Here is a 14,457-nt window from a genome sequence, read left to right as displayed (position 1 = left end):
CCTTAATCCTCCTAATGACCACCTCATTTCTCTGCCCCCATTTATAGCAAATCTTCTTTTTATAAATATATATGTATTTATATTTTTATGATTTTAGATATAAAATTATATATAAATAAAATATATACAAATATAAAAGTATATAAATATATATATTAAAAATACATATATTTTATGAAGTAAACTCTTTGCCCAAATGTGTGGCTGGAACTCACGACTCCGAGATCAGCAGTCCCAGGCTCCAGCTGCTGGTCAGTCACCGGTGACCTCCATCTTGTCAAATCCTGATTCTTATCTCAGCAGCTTTGGATGTGGTTGCAGTGCCTCTTTTGAATGCAGGCTTCTCTAGGCTTCTTTTTTTTTTTTTTAAAGATTTTATTTATTTATTTAACACAGATAGAGACAGCCAGCGAGAGAGGGAACACAAGCAGGGGGAGTGGGAGAGGAAGAAGCAGGCTCATAGCGGAGGAGCCTGATGTGGGGCTCGATCCCATAACGCCGGGATCACGCCCTGAGCCGAAGGCAGACGCTTAACCGCTGTGCCACCCAGGCGCCCCCTTCTCTAGGCTTCTTGAAATATAATCTCCTGACTTTCCCCCTACTTCTCCGTCTGTTACTTCTCAGTCTCCTTGGATGAACTTTCTGTTCTGCTGAACCTTAAATATAGATGGAGGAGGTCCTCAGTTCCCGTCCCCAGTCCTTTTCTCTAACCAGCTCCCTAGTTGATTCCATTCCCTCTCACGGCCTGATAACCACCATCTCTGTGCTGACCATACCCAAATTTATATTTACAGCCCTAACCTCTCCCTGAGCACGCTTAGTAGACAATTCGAAGTCAACATGCCTAAAATCGAATTGTTTCAGCTGCCTCCACATCTGCTCTTCTTATCTTCCCGCATTCCCGAATGGTGCGGGCATCACTCAGTTCCTCCAGCCAATGATCTAGGAGTCATCTTTGATTCCTCTTTTCCTCTCAGCCCTTTACCGCTGCAACCCATTACCAAGTCCTTTCCCTTTTTATTCTAAACTATTCTCTAATTGCCATCACCGCCCCCACCAAATACTGACAGCTCTTCCTGGAGAGCTCCTTTAGCTTTAAACTGGTGTCCCTGCTTTGATCTCATCTCCTACAATCCATAAACCTCAAAGGAGCCCAACGATTATTTAAAAAACTTAGATCCTATCAATTTCCTGTTTGAAATCCTTCAGTGGCTTCTCATCACACTTAGAATAAAGTTCCAACTGCTGTCCGTGGTCTCCAAGGCCCTCCCTATCATGTCATTCCACTCACCCCTGCACTCACTCAGGGGAGGTCACCCGGTCCCGCTACTTTTCCTCCAGCAGGCCAAGCTCTCTCCTGCCTCAGATCCCTCCCATCTTCCTATGGGGAGGTCCTTTTCAGGCGCTCGGTCCTCAGCTCACTTTTTCCTATTTTGTTTTCTCTGTGGCTCTCACCCAAAGAAAATCATAACTATTGACTTTATTATATTCATTTGTCTGCTCATTTCACATGAAAATTCCTTGAGAGCAAAGACCCTTGATTCTGTCTCTTTGCCATTATACCCCTAGTTCCAAAAAACAGTGCGGACACACACAGGAGGTATTCGGTAAGTATTCTGGAATAAAGACGCGCGCTACAGAGCTCCCGGTACTTGGTTTGTAGCACGAGGGACAGAGGCACCTGGTTTATAGCAGAGAAGATCCAGGCCTCTGGGAGCTTACTGCAAAGAACCCTGACCCTGTGGGGTGCTGCTGGAGGTTCTCCTGTCTCCTACACCCCTGTCCGCCGCTGCCCCCTGCCCTGGTTTTTCCACTCTGAGGTCTACAAGGCCCGGAGTCTGAAACCTCAGTGTCCTCACCCCTGCTCGGGCCAAGCTGAGATGCTCAGAATGAAGGGTGGATGGGGTAAATCGAGCGGGGGCAGACAGAAGACGCAAGATGTGGTGGTGGTCTGAGGTCCCGCGTTCGTGACCCCGCTGTGTCCGGGCAGGACCTGGTTGCCCGCTGCAGCGGGGCGGGCGGGGCGGCTGCTGATGGGTGGGTCTGCGGGTGCGGCCCTTGGCTCCGCCCCCCGGCACGGTGGTAAGTAGAAGCTGAGCGAGGCAATTGTGATTGTGGCGTGGTGGTGGCCGGATGTCTGACTGCGACGCTGAGGCGGCGCGTCTCAGCTGTGCTCCGGTGCGGGCCTGGACCCGCACACGGCCCTGATGTGCAGCCCATCCCAGGCTGAGATGGAGAGGGAGGCCGAGAGGCTGAGACAGTGGCAGCCGGCTCAGCACCAGCTCGTGCCCGTGAGTCCAGGAGTCAGCACCAGGGCCGGGCGTGGGGGGCGGGGGGGGGGGGTGAGGGCTGGGGGTGAAGGGAAGCAGAAATCTGAGGTATTAGAAGTGTGAGGGATAGGGTTGGGAAGGGGAGGGATGGGAGATCGCGGACAAATCATGTGTCGTTTATGCAATTAATATTCACCCAGCATTAGCACCTGTGCTGCGCTCTGCGGGTAAAAAGGGCCCAGGTAACGCCCTGTCAAGGGACTTGAGTATCCAGAAAAGAAGACAAAGTTAGGAAGTCAGTGGGAAGCAGGCAGGGAGGAAAAAATTACTAAGTGGCAGACCTTGGCCAAGACCCTGGGAATACAGTGGTGAGCTTACTATAAGATATTATGCCATTTTATTAATATAGAGCTGAATGATTGGAAGTGTATAAATTACTATTAAGGAGAAGGACGGGGGCCACAGGAGCAAATAGCAGATGTGTTTGAGCTGATTTAGGAGGTCGAGAAGACAGCTGAGGATTTGGTCTGGAACTGGGGAACTGGCTGGGTGAAGGGTTAGCAGGGCTGAGACCAGAGACAGTAAGCTTCCAGCTTGGAGGAAGTGAAAGCTGGACCAAGAACGAAGGCCAAGAGAGTGATGGGAGAGTGACTACAGAGATCGTACAGGGCTCGAGCCAGTGGGAAGCCACTGAGGAATTTAAATGTGATCAGTCGTGATTAGATTTGATTTTGTAGAGTGCCCTGATAGAGGTGGGCAGAATTCGAGGCGATTGTTGGAAAGGTACTGTGATGATCCAGGTGAGAACTAAAATGGCAGCCTAATGAGGGAGGGAAGTGTGGAGAGAGAGAAAACCGAATAGAACTTGGACATGTTTTTGGAGGTAGACACCACAAGAATTGATAATTAACTTGCAACTAGGTGGTGAAGGAGCCATCCAGGACACCTTACCAGATTTCTGGCTTGCACTGTTGGGCAAGAGTAGTGACATTTTGTGAGAGACCAAAGGATGAGAAGGAACAGGCTGGTTTTTTACTCTTGTGGGTGGGCGAGTAAGGACGAGCAGGAATTGTAGATCAGTCCATTGAAGTGCCTTTGGGCTATCCAAGTGGACCGAGCATTCCGCAGCTGGAAGATTCAGGAGAAGTCTGCCCTGGAGCTACTGGTTTAAGAATAAGTGGACTATAAACCTGAATGGATCATTAGCATGAGAAAGATTGCCTAGAAAGTAGCCCGTAAGGGAAACCTGTAGGGGTGACTGAGGAGGAGGACCAGGGAGAAGGGAAGGAGAAAAACCGAGCAAGTGTGACAAAATGTGTCCCCAAGGCCCAGGGAGGAAAACAGTTCAAGAAAAGTGTGGTCAGTAGTCTCAGGAGCTCCGCAGGGGTCAAGCAAGACGGGGTCTGACAAATGTTTGGACTTAGTGACATGAATGAAGGTCATTGATGACCTTTATGGAAGTGGTTTCTGTGGAGAAATGGGGGCTAGATTGGATTTGGAGGAATAATTAGGCAGGGTAGTGGTGGAGGTGTGTGTTTTAAGCATTTCCAAAGAAGTGTGCCTGTGAAGGATCAGGAAAAATAAAAGAGGGCCATCACTGAGAGGGAGGAAAAAGGGACTGAGCCCCCCCCGAGCTACCCATCCGGTAGACACTTACCTGGAGCCTGTCCCGTGCCTGCTTCATGCGACTGTGTCTAGTGGTGAGTAAAACAGGACCTCCCCGACCCTTCTAGGGTGAAAGAAAATTATTTTCTTCCGTAGTCAAAACATTTTCAAACCTACCAAAATCCTAATTTCTTAATATCATCTGAAATGTAATTCTTATTCAGATTCCCCTAGTTGTCCCTAAAACGTCCTTTACACTAATCCATCCAAACCAGGATCCGATTTAAGACCACACGCTGCATCTGGTGGTTACATCTCTTGAGTTTCTTTGAAATTAGAATAGTTTTCTTTTTTCCTGACTGCCTGACTTTCCATTTTTCATGATCCTAACTTTTGTCTTGTAGACGGTTCCTTCTTGGGATATATCCCATCGCGTTCTCATGGTATAATTTAGCTTGATCTCGTAGCTCTGTGTCAGTTCTAAGCTGAAGTTAGAACCTTAAAGCTTCATTGGATTCCTCATGGTTGGTGAGAAGGTCTCAGAGGTACCGTAGGCTCCGTCTTCATCAGGAGACACATCTGGCTTCCCACATTTGGGTGACACTAGGCTTGGCGCTTGAATTAAGGTAGTGAAAAGCCTGACTGATCTCTCTATTCAAACTTAACATTTAGCCTTGTGGTCAGAAAGTAATCCCTGTAACATTATCTCGGATACGCCCAAATGCCCAGTTCCCAAGCAATCATTCACCTACCAATGTCAACCAAATATTATTAATTTTTCCTTAATCAAAAGTTTTAGTAAGGGTGGTAAAATAATGATTTTCCAATTCTGCCATTCCTTCCACATTTATTAGTTTGTGTTCTTCTGTAAAGTAGGATTTTTCTTAAACCACCGGACTCTTTTGGTGATTTTGAAATACGTTTCTTACCAGAAAGAGATTAAAAAAACACTTAATTTTCACTTCAATTCACAATGGTCAAAGCTTCTATGAAACCTATAGTCATTATTCTTTTTGATTCTCAAATTGTCACAAATTTGGCCAGTGGGAACCCCTTCTGTGTCCTTTTTTAGACATTTAAAAAAGTATGGTAAAATCTACATAACAAAAATATTATAACCATGTTTAAGTGTATAATTAGTGGCATTAATCATATTCACATTACTATGCAACCATCCCCACTATTAATCTCCACAACTTTTTTCATCTTCCCAAACTGAAACTTTTTTATTTTTAATTTTTATTTTTTAATTTAAATTCCATTAATTAATACATAATGTATTATTTGTTTCAGGGGTACAGGTCTGAGATTTATCGATCTTATATAATACCCAATCTTATATAATACCTTATACCACATACGGTCCCCAGTGTCCGTCACCCGGTTCCCCCATCCCCCCGCACCCCATCCCCTCCAGCAACCCTCAGTTTGTATCCTATGATTAAGAGTCTCTTAGGGTTTGTCTCCCTCTCTGGTTTCGTCTTGCTTCATTTTTCCCTCCCTTCCGCTATGCTCCTCTGCCGTCCAAACTGAAACTCTTTAACCAGTAAAAAGTAACTTCCCAATTCCCCCCTGCCCAAATCCCTGGCAGGCAATCACCATGCTACTTTGTGTCTTTGAATTTGACTTCTTTAAATATCTCATACAAATGGAACCATACATTTTTTGTCCTTTCGTGACTAGATGATTTGACTTAGTTTAATGTCGTCCAGGTTCATTCATGTTGAAGTATGTATCAGAATTTCCTCCTCTTTTTTTTTAAAGCTAAATAATATTCCAGTGTAGGTATATACCACATTTCGTTCATCCATTCATCTGCTGATGGACACTTGGGTAGCTTCCACATTTTGGCTACTGTGAATGATGCTGTGTACAAGTGTCTGTTTCAGTCCCTGCTTTTAGTCCTTGCAGGTTGATACCAGAAGTGGAGTTCCTGCATCCTATAGTAATTTTGTTTTTAATTTGTTGAGGGGCTGTCATACTGTTTTCCATAGTGGCCGCATCATTTTACATTCCTACCATCAGTGCACGAGGTTTCTAATTTCTCCAGATCTTGCCAAAGCTTTGGGTTTTTGTTTTTTTTGTTTCTTGATAACAATCATGTTAAATGGGTGTGAGGTGGTACCCTTTGTGGCTTTGACTTTCATTTCCCTGATGATGCTTTATGTTGAGCATCTTTCCTTTGCTTATTGGCCATTTATAGATCTTTGGAGAAAAGTCTAGTTAAGTCCCTTGCCCATTTTTGAATCGGGTTGTTTGTTTTTAGGTTAAGTTTTAGGAGCGCTCTATATTTTCTGGATATTAGTCTCCGTTAGATAATGTGATTTGCGGATGTTTTCTCCCATTCTGTGGGTTGCCTTTATACTCTGCTGGTGGTGTCTTTTGATGCACAAAAGATTTTAATTTGATGAAGTCCAACTTCATCTCTTTTTGTTGTTGACTGTGCCTTTAGTGTCATATCCGAGAAATCATTGCCAAATCCAACGTCAAGAAGCTTTTCTCCTATGTTTCCTTCTAAGAGTTTAGCTCTTATGTTCAGGTCTTTGATCTATTTTGAATTAATTTTCGTATGTGGTATTAAGTAAGGGCCCTTCATTCTTTTGCATGTGGATATGCAGTTATACCAGCACCATTTATTGAAAAGGCTTTCCTTTCCCCAGTTCAACGATCTTGCACCCTTGTTGAAAATCATTTGACCATATGTCTGGGTGTTTATTTCTGGGCTCTGTTCCTTTCTGTTAGTGAATAGGTCTGTACTTAATGCTAATATTACATTGTTTTGATGACTTAGTTTTGTAGTCAGTTTTGAATCAGGAAGTGTAAATTTTCCAATTTTGTTCTTTTTCAAGATTGTTTTTGGCTACTTGGAGTCCTTTGAAATTCAATATGAATTTTAAGGGGTAGATTTTTCTATTTTTGCAAAAAAAGGTATTTTGGTAGGGGTCGTATGGAATCTGTAGATTGTTTTGGCTAGCACTGACATCATAACTATTAAAGTCTTACAATCCAACATTAAGATGTCTCTGCATTTATTATGTATTTAATTTCTTTCAGTAATGTTTTATAGTTTTCAGTGATTAAGTTAACCTCCTTGGTTATTTCTAAGCACTTAATTCTTTTTGATGCTATTGTAAATTGAATTGATTTTCTAATTTCCTTTACAGATAGTTCATTCTCAGTGTATAGAAACAACTGATTTTTGTGTGTTGAATTTGAATCTTTTTTTAATTTAAATTTTAGTTAACCTACAGTGCAATATTGGTTTCAGGAGCAGAATTCAGGGACGCTTGGGTGGCTCAGTCGGTTAAGTGTCTGCCATCAGCTCAAGTCATGATCCCAAGGTCTTGGGATGGAGTCCTCCATCGGGCTCTTTGTTCAGCAGGGAGCCTGCTTCTCCCTCTGCCTGTTGCTCCCCCTGCATATTCACTCTCGCCCTCCGACAAATAAGATCTTAAAAGGAGTAGAATTCAGTGATTTATCACTTACATACAGCACCCAGTGCTCATCACAAATGCCCTCCTTAATATCTATCACCCATCTAGCCCACCCCCCCACCTCCCCTCCAACAACTCGCAGTTTGTTCGTATCATTAAGAGTCTCTTACGGTTTTTCCCTCTCTCCTTTTTTTCCCCTTTCGCATATGTTCATCTGTTTTCTTTCTTAAATTCCATATGAATGAGATCATAATGGTTTTTGTCTTTCTCTGACTGACTAATTTCATTTAGCATAATACACTCTAGCTCCATCCACATCATTGCAAATGGCAAGATTTTTTCTTTTTTTTTTAATTATTTTTTTATGAGAGGGAGAGGGAGGTGAGGGAAAGGGCAGAGGGAGAGGGAGAGAGAGACTTTTAAGCAGGTTCCACACCTAGCACAGAGCCCAGTATGGGGCTTGATCTCATGACCCTGAGATCATGACCTGAGCTGAAATTAAGAGTCAATCACTTAACTGACTGAGCCACAGAGGTGCCCCCAAGATTTCATTCTTTTCGATGATTGAGTAGTAGTCATTGCACATATATATATGCAATAGAATAGAATATATATATATATATATATATATATATATATATATATATATACACACACACACACACATCTTTATCCATTCATGAGTCGATGGACATTTGGGCTCTCTCCATAGTTTGGCTATTGTTGATAATGCTGCTATAGACATGGGGGTGCATGTACCCTCTTTGAATCTGTATTTTTATATACTTTGAGTAAATACCTAGTAGTGCAATTGCTGGGTCATAGGGTAGCTCTATTTTTAACTTTTTGAGGAACCTCCATACTGTTCTCCAGAGAGGCTGCCCCAGTTTGCATTCCCACCAACAGTGCAAGAGGATTCCCCTTTCTCTGTATCCTTGCCAACACCTGGTGTTTCTTCTGTTGTTAATTTTAGCCGTTCTGACAAGTGTGAGGTGGTGTCTCATCATGGTTTTGATTTGTATTTCCCTGATGAGTGATGTTGAGCATTTTTTCATGTGTCTGTTGGCCATCTGTATGTCTTCTTTGGAAAAGTATCTACTCATGTCTCTAATTTCAATCTTACTACTTTTGGGGTGCCTGGGTGGCTCAGTTGGTTAGGTGTCTGACTCTTGGTTTCAGCTCAGGTCATGATCTCAGGGTTGTGGAATGGAACCCCGAGCTGGGCTCCACGGGTAGTGCAGAGTCTGCTTGAGAGCCTCTCCCTCTCCCTCTGCCCCTCCCTGCCACTCACATGCACGTGCTCTCTCTCAAATAAACAAATAAAATCTTTATAAAAATGAATCTTACTACTTCTGCTGAATTTATTAGTTCTAATAGGCCTGTGTGTGTGTGTGTATGTATAATCCTTAGGGTTTTTTATATATAAGATCGTATCATCTGGGAACAGATAGTTTACTTCCCCCCCCCCATAGATGCCCTTTGTTTTTCTTATCTAATTGCTCTGGTTAGAACTTCCAATACAATATTGAATAAAAATGGTAAAAGCCGGCATCCTTATCAAGTTGGAAGGTTTTTTTTCTTTTCTTTTTTTTTTTTTTAAAGATTTTATTTATTTATTCGACAGAGATAGAGACAGCCAGCGAGAGAGGGAACACAAGCAGGGGGAGTAGGAGAGGAAGAAACAGGCTCATAGTGGAGGAGCCTGACGTGGGGCTTGATCCCGTAATGCCGGGATCACGCCCTGCGCCGAAGGCAGACACTTAACCACTGTGCCACCCAGGCGCCCCGGAAGGTTTTTTTTCTATTCGGTTTTTTGAGAGTTTTTTTTTTTTTACCTTAATCACGAGGGGTATTGGATTGTTCCAAATGCTTTTTCTGCTCCCCCGCCCTTTATTTTACTTTGATTTTCAGATGCTGAATCAGCCTTGCATTCCTGGAATAAATTACACTTGGTCATGTTGTATAATCTGATTAATATCTGGTGGAAAAAAATATGCTGGTGGATTTAATTTGTTAAATTTTTTTTGAGGAATTTTTTGCATCTATATTCATGAAAGATGTTGGTCTGTTGTTTATTTTACTTGTGATGTCTTTGTCTGGCTTTGGTATCAAGGCAATGCTAGAATGAGTTAGTAAATATTCCCTCCTCTTTTTTTTTTTTTAAGATTTTATTTATTTATTTGACAGAGATAGAGACAGCCAGCAAGAGAGGGAACACAAGCAGGGGAAGTGGGAGAGGAAGAAGCAGGCTCCCAGCAGAGGAGCCTGATGTGGGGCTCGATCCCATAACGCCGGGATCACGCCCTGAGCCGAAGGCAGACACCTAACCGCTGTGCCACCCAGGCGCCCCTCCTCTTTTGTTTTTTGGAAGAATTTGAGAAGCGTCGATACCTTTGTTTAAATGTTTAGACTTCACCATGAAGCCATCAACTTCAGGCTTTTTTTTTGTTCTGGAGGCTTTCGATTACTGATTCAGTCTCTTTACTAGTTATGGGTCTGTATAGATTTTCTATTTCTTCATGATTCAGTGTTGGTAGGTTTTTCTCTTTTTAGGAATTTATCCATTTCATTTAGGTTATCCAAATTGTTGGCATGAAATTGTTCATGGTACTCTCATAATCTTTTTAATTTCTGTAAAATTGGTAGTAATGTCCTCAGTTTCATGTTTTTCTTGGTCAATCTAGCTAAAGGTTTGGCAATTTTGTTAATCTCTTCAAAAACCAACTCTTGGTTTCATTGATATTCTAATATTTCCTTCTAATATCTATAGCTCTGGGGTTAGTTCATTCTTCTTTTTCTAGTTCCTTAAGGTGTAAAGCTAGGTTGTTGGTATATTTTTTGTTATTATAAGCATTTATAGCTATAAATTCCCTCTTAGGTGGGAAAATGTATAGAATATTTCCTATTTAAATTCACCATTATTGTTACTTGATTTTTACTCTGATTTTTGTAATAGAATTTTTCACTTGCTGAAAATCCTGATTTCTCACAGTATTATTTTGAAACTATTTTAATGAAAAATAACACTCAGAGAAGTGAAGATAAGTGTACAGCCTAATGGATTATTACAAAGTGGAGATCTGTGAAACATTGCCACCACCACAGAAGCTCCTCCAATGCCCCTTATCATTGTCCCCTCCCTCCCCTCTAATATAATTTGTAGCCTATTATCTGGACTTAACTTCTTTGAATTCCACTATTTCTGCTCTGTGATGTTTCTGTAATTGGTGTAAGAGCCGAAATTGCTTTCTTAAGTTTGCTTTCTTTGTGTGTGTGTGTGTGTGTGTGTGTGTGTGTGTGTGTGAGAGAGAGAGAGAGAGAGAGAGAGAGAGGGAGAGAATGTTGCTCATTTTTCCTTGATCTGTGGCAACATTTTTTCTGGTGAATTTTTACAAGATTTTATTTATTTAAGAGAAAGAGAGCGAGAGAGCCCATGAGCATGAGCAAGGGGGAGGGGCAGAGGGAAAGATACCGGGCTCCATCCCAGGACCCCCGCCCCATCATGACCTGAGCTGAAGGCAGATGCTTAACTGACTGAACCCCCCCAGGAGCCCTGAAATTTTTTTTTTTTTTTTTTTGAGATTGCAGTCTTCAGTTTCTGTTGATGTTTTAGTATCTTTTATGGATACTGTATTTTTAACTTATGTTTTGGTTTTCATGTTTGAATGGTTTGGTCTTTTCTGGACTGTCACAGTGGAGGAGTAGATGGGAGGTTATGGGGTGACTTTCCCTGTTTCTCAGCTCAAGAGCTCTCTCTAATGCTACAGTGATGGCCAGCTTTAGAAAATATGATTCTTGGATTCTGTCCTGTTTCAAGAGGTTCCACCACCAGTCTCTTCTCTGCTTCCCTTCACACCACTCAGTCACCCAGGAATACTGCCTCTTGACTTCCAAGCCAGTCTCCTACCTGTGTTAAAAGTCTGCCTCTTTTCCTCGCCTCTTCCAGTTCCAACTGAGCTGAGACTGTCTTCCGAAAGTAAATATTTGCAGATGCTTTCTTAAGTTTGCCTAGAGCCATGACCCATCTGAACTCTCAGTTCTTCTTACTCTTGTGGCTTTCTGCACTCCTGCTGATTTTGGATGCTCTTTCACCCTCACACTTAAAGATCAAAGTTTTGCTGAAGGCGTAGGTTGTGGAGTATTTTATTTGCTCTCTTTGTTGCTTTTTATGAAATAAACAAAAACATGAGAAGGAGGAAAAATGGCATGAGTCACATCTAGGGCTCCACTGTGCTCCTATCAGCCAGACCTGCATCTTGGAACATCCAAACTGGAGAATGTCTTGGAGGTAGGATAATTTAGGCAAGAGATATTGGAGGCGGGATTAGGTTTGGGTCTGGAGATGGGAAAGGAGGGACGTGTGGACCTGGAATTTGAACTAGGGTGAATTTCACTGTTCTCTCTTCAAGGATACCGAGAAGTCAATGTCCATCTTGGACATGTCTCCATCTCCTAGACGCAGTGGAGTGCACACCTCTTGGAATGATGGCGCATCAGGCATTCAACACTTTCTTCAGTGCACAGAGCTGGAGAGGATCCCCTTGGCTTTAGCTGAGGCACCCAGGCAGAATGCAAGTGAAATGGGGCCACAGTTCAGTATGTCGCTGCCTGAACATGGTGTGAGCTACTGCTCCCAAGTGACACGCACTCCTTCCCAGATGATTTACTGTGAGGGAATATCTCCCGCCCAGCCAGGAATGATGATTTTCAAGGGGCCCCAGATGATGCCCTTAGGAGAGCCCAGTACTCCAGGGCTGGCCATGACCTTTGGTAGAAATTTAAGGATGCCCCCCAGTGGGCTGCCAGTCTCAGCTCCTAATGGAATCTCAGTGACATCCCCCATCAATGTGCCAACAATGCCTTATTCTGGCCCCCTAACAGTACCTTCTAACAGAGACTCTTTAATACCTAAGATGTTACTGGCCCCAACCATGCCTTCTACTGAAGCCCAGGCAATGCTCCCTTCTTTGACTCAAATATTGCCCCCTAGAGAATCCCATGTGTTTAGGATGAACCCTGCTGGGTCCCCATCATCTCTGGCTTTAGAATCCCAGGACTCTCTTTGCCAACCGGGCTCCCAGGAAGACCCCTTACCCGAGCAACCCATGCATGCTCCACAGAGAGCAGAGCAGAACTCCAGGGCCCAGGAAAGGGCTCTCAGGAGGAGAGGCCTGGTTTCAAGGCCTTACTGCTGCCAATATGAAAGCTGTGGAAAAGCTTATACTAAGCGCTCCCACCTCGTGAGTCACCAACGCAAACACACAGGTGAATGAGGTGTCAGGTGGGGTAGTGTTGGGTGGGGTAGAAGAGTCTCTAGGCTTTAGATTTGTGCTAGACCACTGGTTTGTAATGGCTTGGGATTCGCTTGGCCATCCTTCAAGCTTGGGGTCAAGCTGTATGGGCCCCACCACTTTGCTTTCCCACCGTCCCATGTGGCCTTGCCAGAATCTGCTGATTGTGTTGCCTCCTCACCACTTTCCCTTGGTCCTTGGTTTTCTTCTGGTTTCTCAGCCTTGACTGCTCTTCCTCAATAGAGTCAGACCCCTCCCGTTGCACCTGCTGGCATATTCTTCTACTTAATATCTTCTGTCCCTTGTCACCTCCTCACAGGTGAAAGGCCCTATAAATGCATATGGGAAGGCTGTATGTGGTCTTTCTTCCGTTCTGATGAGCTTGGACGACATATGAGGATACACACCGGATATCGACCACATAGATGTGATCAGTGCGGCCGACTGTTCATGAGATCTGACCATCTCAGGCAACACCAAAGGATTCATCAACGGGGGCCAGGATCCCCAGGCCCACAGGCCAACAATGGACAGATGGCTGGTCTTCCTGCTCCTGGTCTTTAGGCCAATCTCCTCTTCTTCTCATCTTGGCTTCTCTACCCAGATCTTGTCTGCCTCTGACCACCTAGTCTTCGGTAGGTATAGGCTTAGATGGAGACAGAGAAAGATTATGAGATGGTGTTAAAGCCTATATGAGCTCTGGACCCAGTCTGAGACTCCTCAAAACTGTCTTGCACGCCCTCGCCTCCCTGGGGCCACCTACGTTTGCCAAGTTTAGCCACATGGGAAAATGGGGGAAAATGGAGGAAAGTGGAGACTGGGAGCTTTACCGAAAAGCTCTTTATCTTGTGTCACTCCCCAGCTTGAAACTCTTTAGTGACTCTCCTTTGCCTGCTACGTAAAATCCAACTTCCTTATCTTGGTCTTCTATAGTTTCCAGAGCCAGACTATGTTTAAATCCTAAATTTACCACTTACTAGTCATGTGACCTCGGAAGAGGTCTTTGATTACTATGCCATGTTTCCACATCTGGTAAATGAGAAAAACAGTAGTGGACTGTTTTGGACACGTCTTACATACTGAATTAAATTCTCTCTGGCGCTCATCAGTCACATGCCCAGAGATTGTCACTCCTATAGCTTCCAGACTTGGATGGAATGCCCCACTGCAGGGCATGGAATCTGGCATCTCAAGTTGCTATTAGCAACCCCAAAATGTGGGGGAGTTAATGCTCCTGAGATAACATCTGACTAATGGGAGATGGGAGAGAGTCAGGCAGTTAAATACCTTCTTCCCTCCCTTTTCTCAATTGCTGCAAGGCACTGTTTCTCCAAACAGTTCCACCAAGAGATCGCCATTGGACATACCTGCTGTGTTTTTCAAGGCTTTTCATGAAGCAGGACCCAACTGCTATCACTTTGCACTACCATCAGTTCTTGCCTGTCTTGCTTCCCTTTTCTCACTCAGTGCCCTGGGTTTGGACCTCTCAAATAAAAACATCAGTACTTAGTTCTTGTTTTAGGCTCTGTTTTCTAGGTGCCTTGTAGGTGGAGGACATTAGACTGGGACAGAGAAGGACAAAGCCTGTTGTAACTTCCTCTCCTCCCCTAACTGAGCCCAGGTACCTGGGCTACCAAATACCAGATATTAAAGGCTCTGTCCTGTCCTTTTTCCTCCCGTAGGGTTGAGAGCATAAAGACTATCCTGGGTACTCAGGTAGTTTTGAGTCTCATTTCTGGACTTCTCAGCCAACCATTCCACTGACCAGCAAACTAATAGAAAGGAACTTTCCCAAACTCAGGTGGTAGAGCTGGGATCCCAACCAGGATCTCTCAACCCTAGAGATGATACCTTCTG

At 43.8% G+C, this 14,457-nt stretch overlaps 1 protein-coding gene across 1 annotated transcript; it reads left to right on the top strand.

Annotated features, from left to right (window-relative positions):
* Window positions 1-2,231: 2,231 nt before the first annotated feature.
* On the top strand, window positions 2,232-13,164 carry KLF17 (KLF transcription factor 17). The gene is made up of 3 exons (XM_044383591.2): window positions 2,232-2,291; window positions 11,719-12,574; window positions 12,920-13,164. Exons 1-3 carry the CDS (start codon window positions 2,232-2,234, stop codon window positions 13,162-13,164), a joined length of 1,161 nt encoding a protein of 386 aa, XP_044239526.1.
* Window positions 13,165-14,457: the final 1,293 nt, after the last annotated feature.

The sequence above is a fragment of the Ursus arctos genome, unplaced genomic scaffold (assembly GCF_023065955.2).
Source record: "Ursus arctos isolate Adak ecotype North America unplaced genomic scaffold, UrsArc2.0 scaffold_12, whole genome shotgun sequence".
Lineage (NCBI taxonomy): Eukaryota > Metazoa > Chordata > Mammalia > Carnivora > Ursidae > Ursus > Ursus arctos.
Note: the sequence above shows the minus strand (reverse complement) of the source record. Positions and strands in the feature narration are given on the sequence as shown.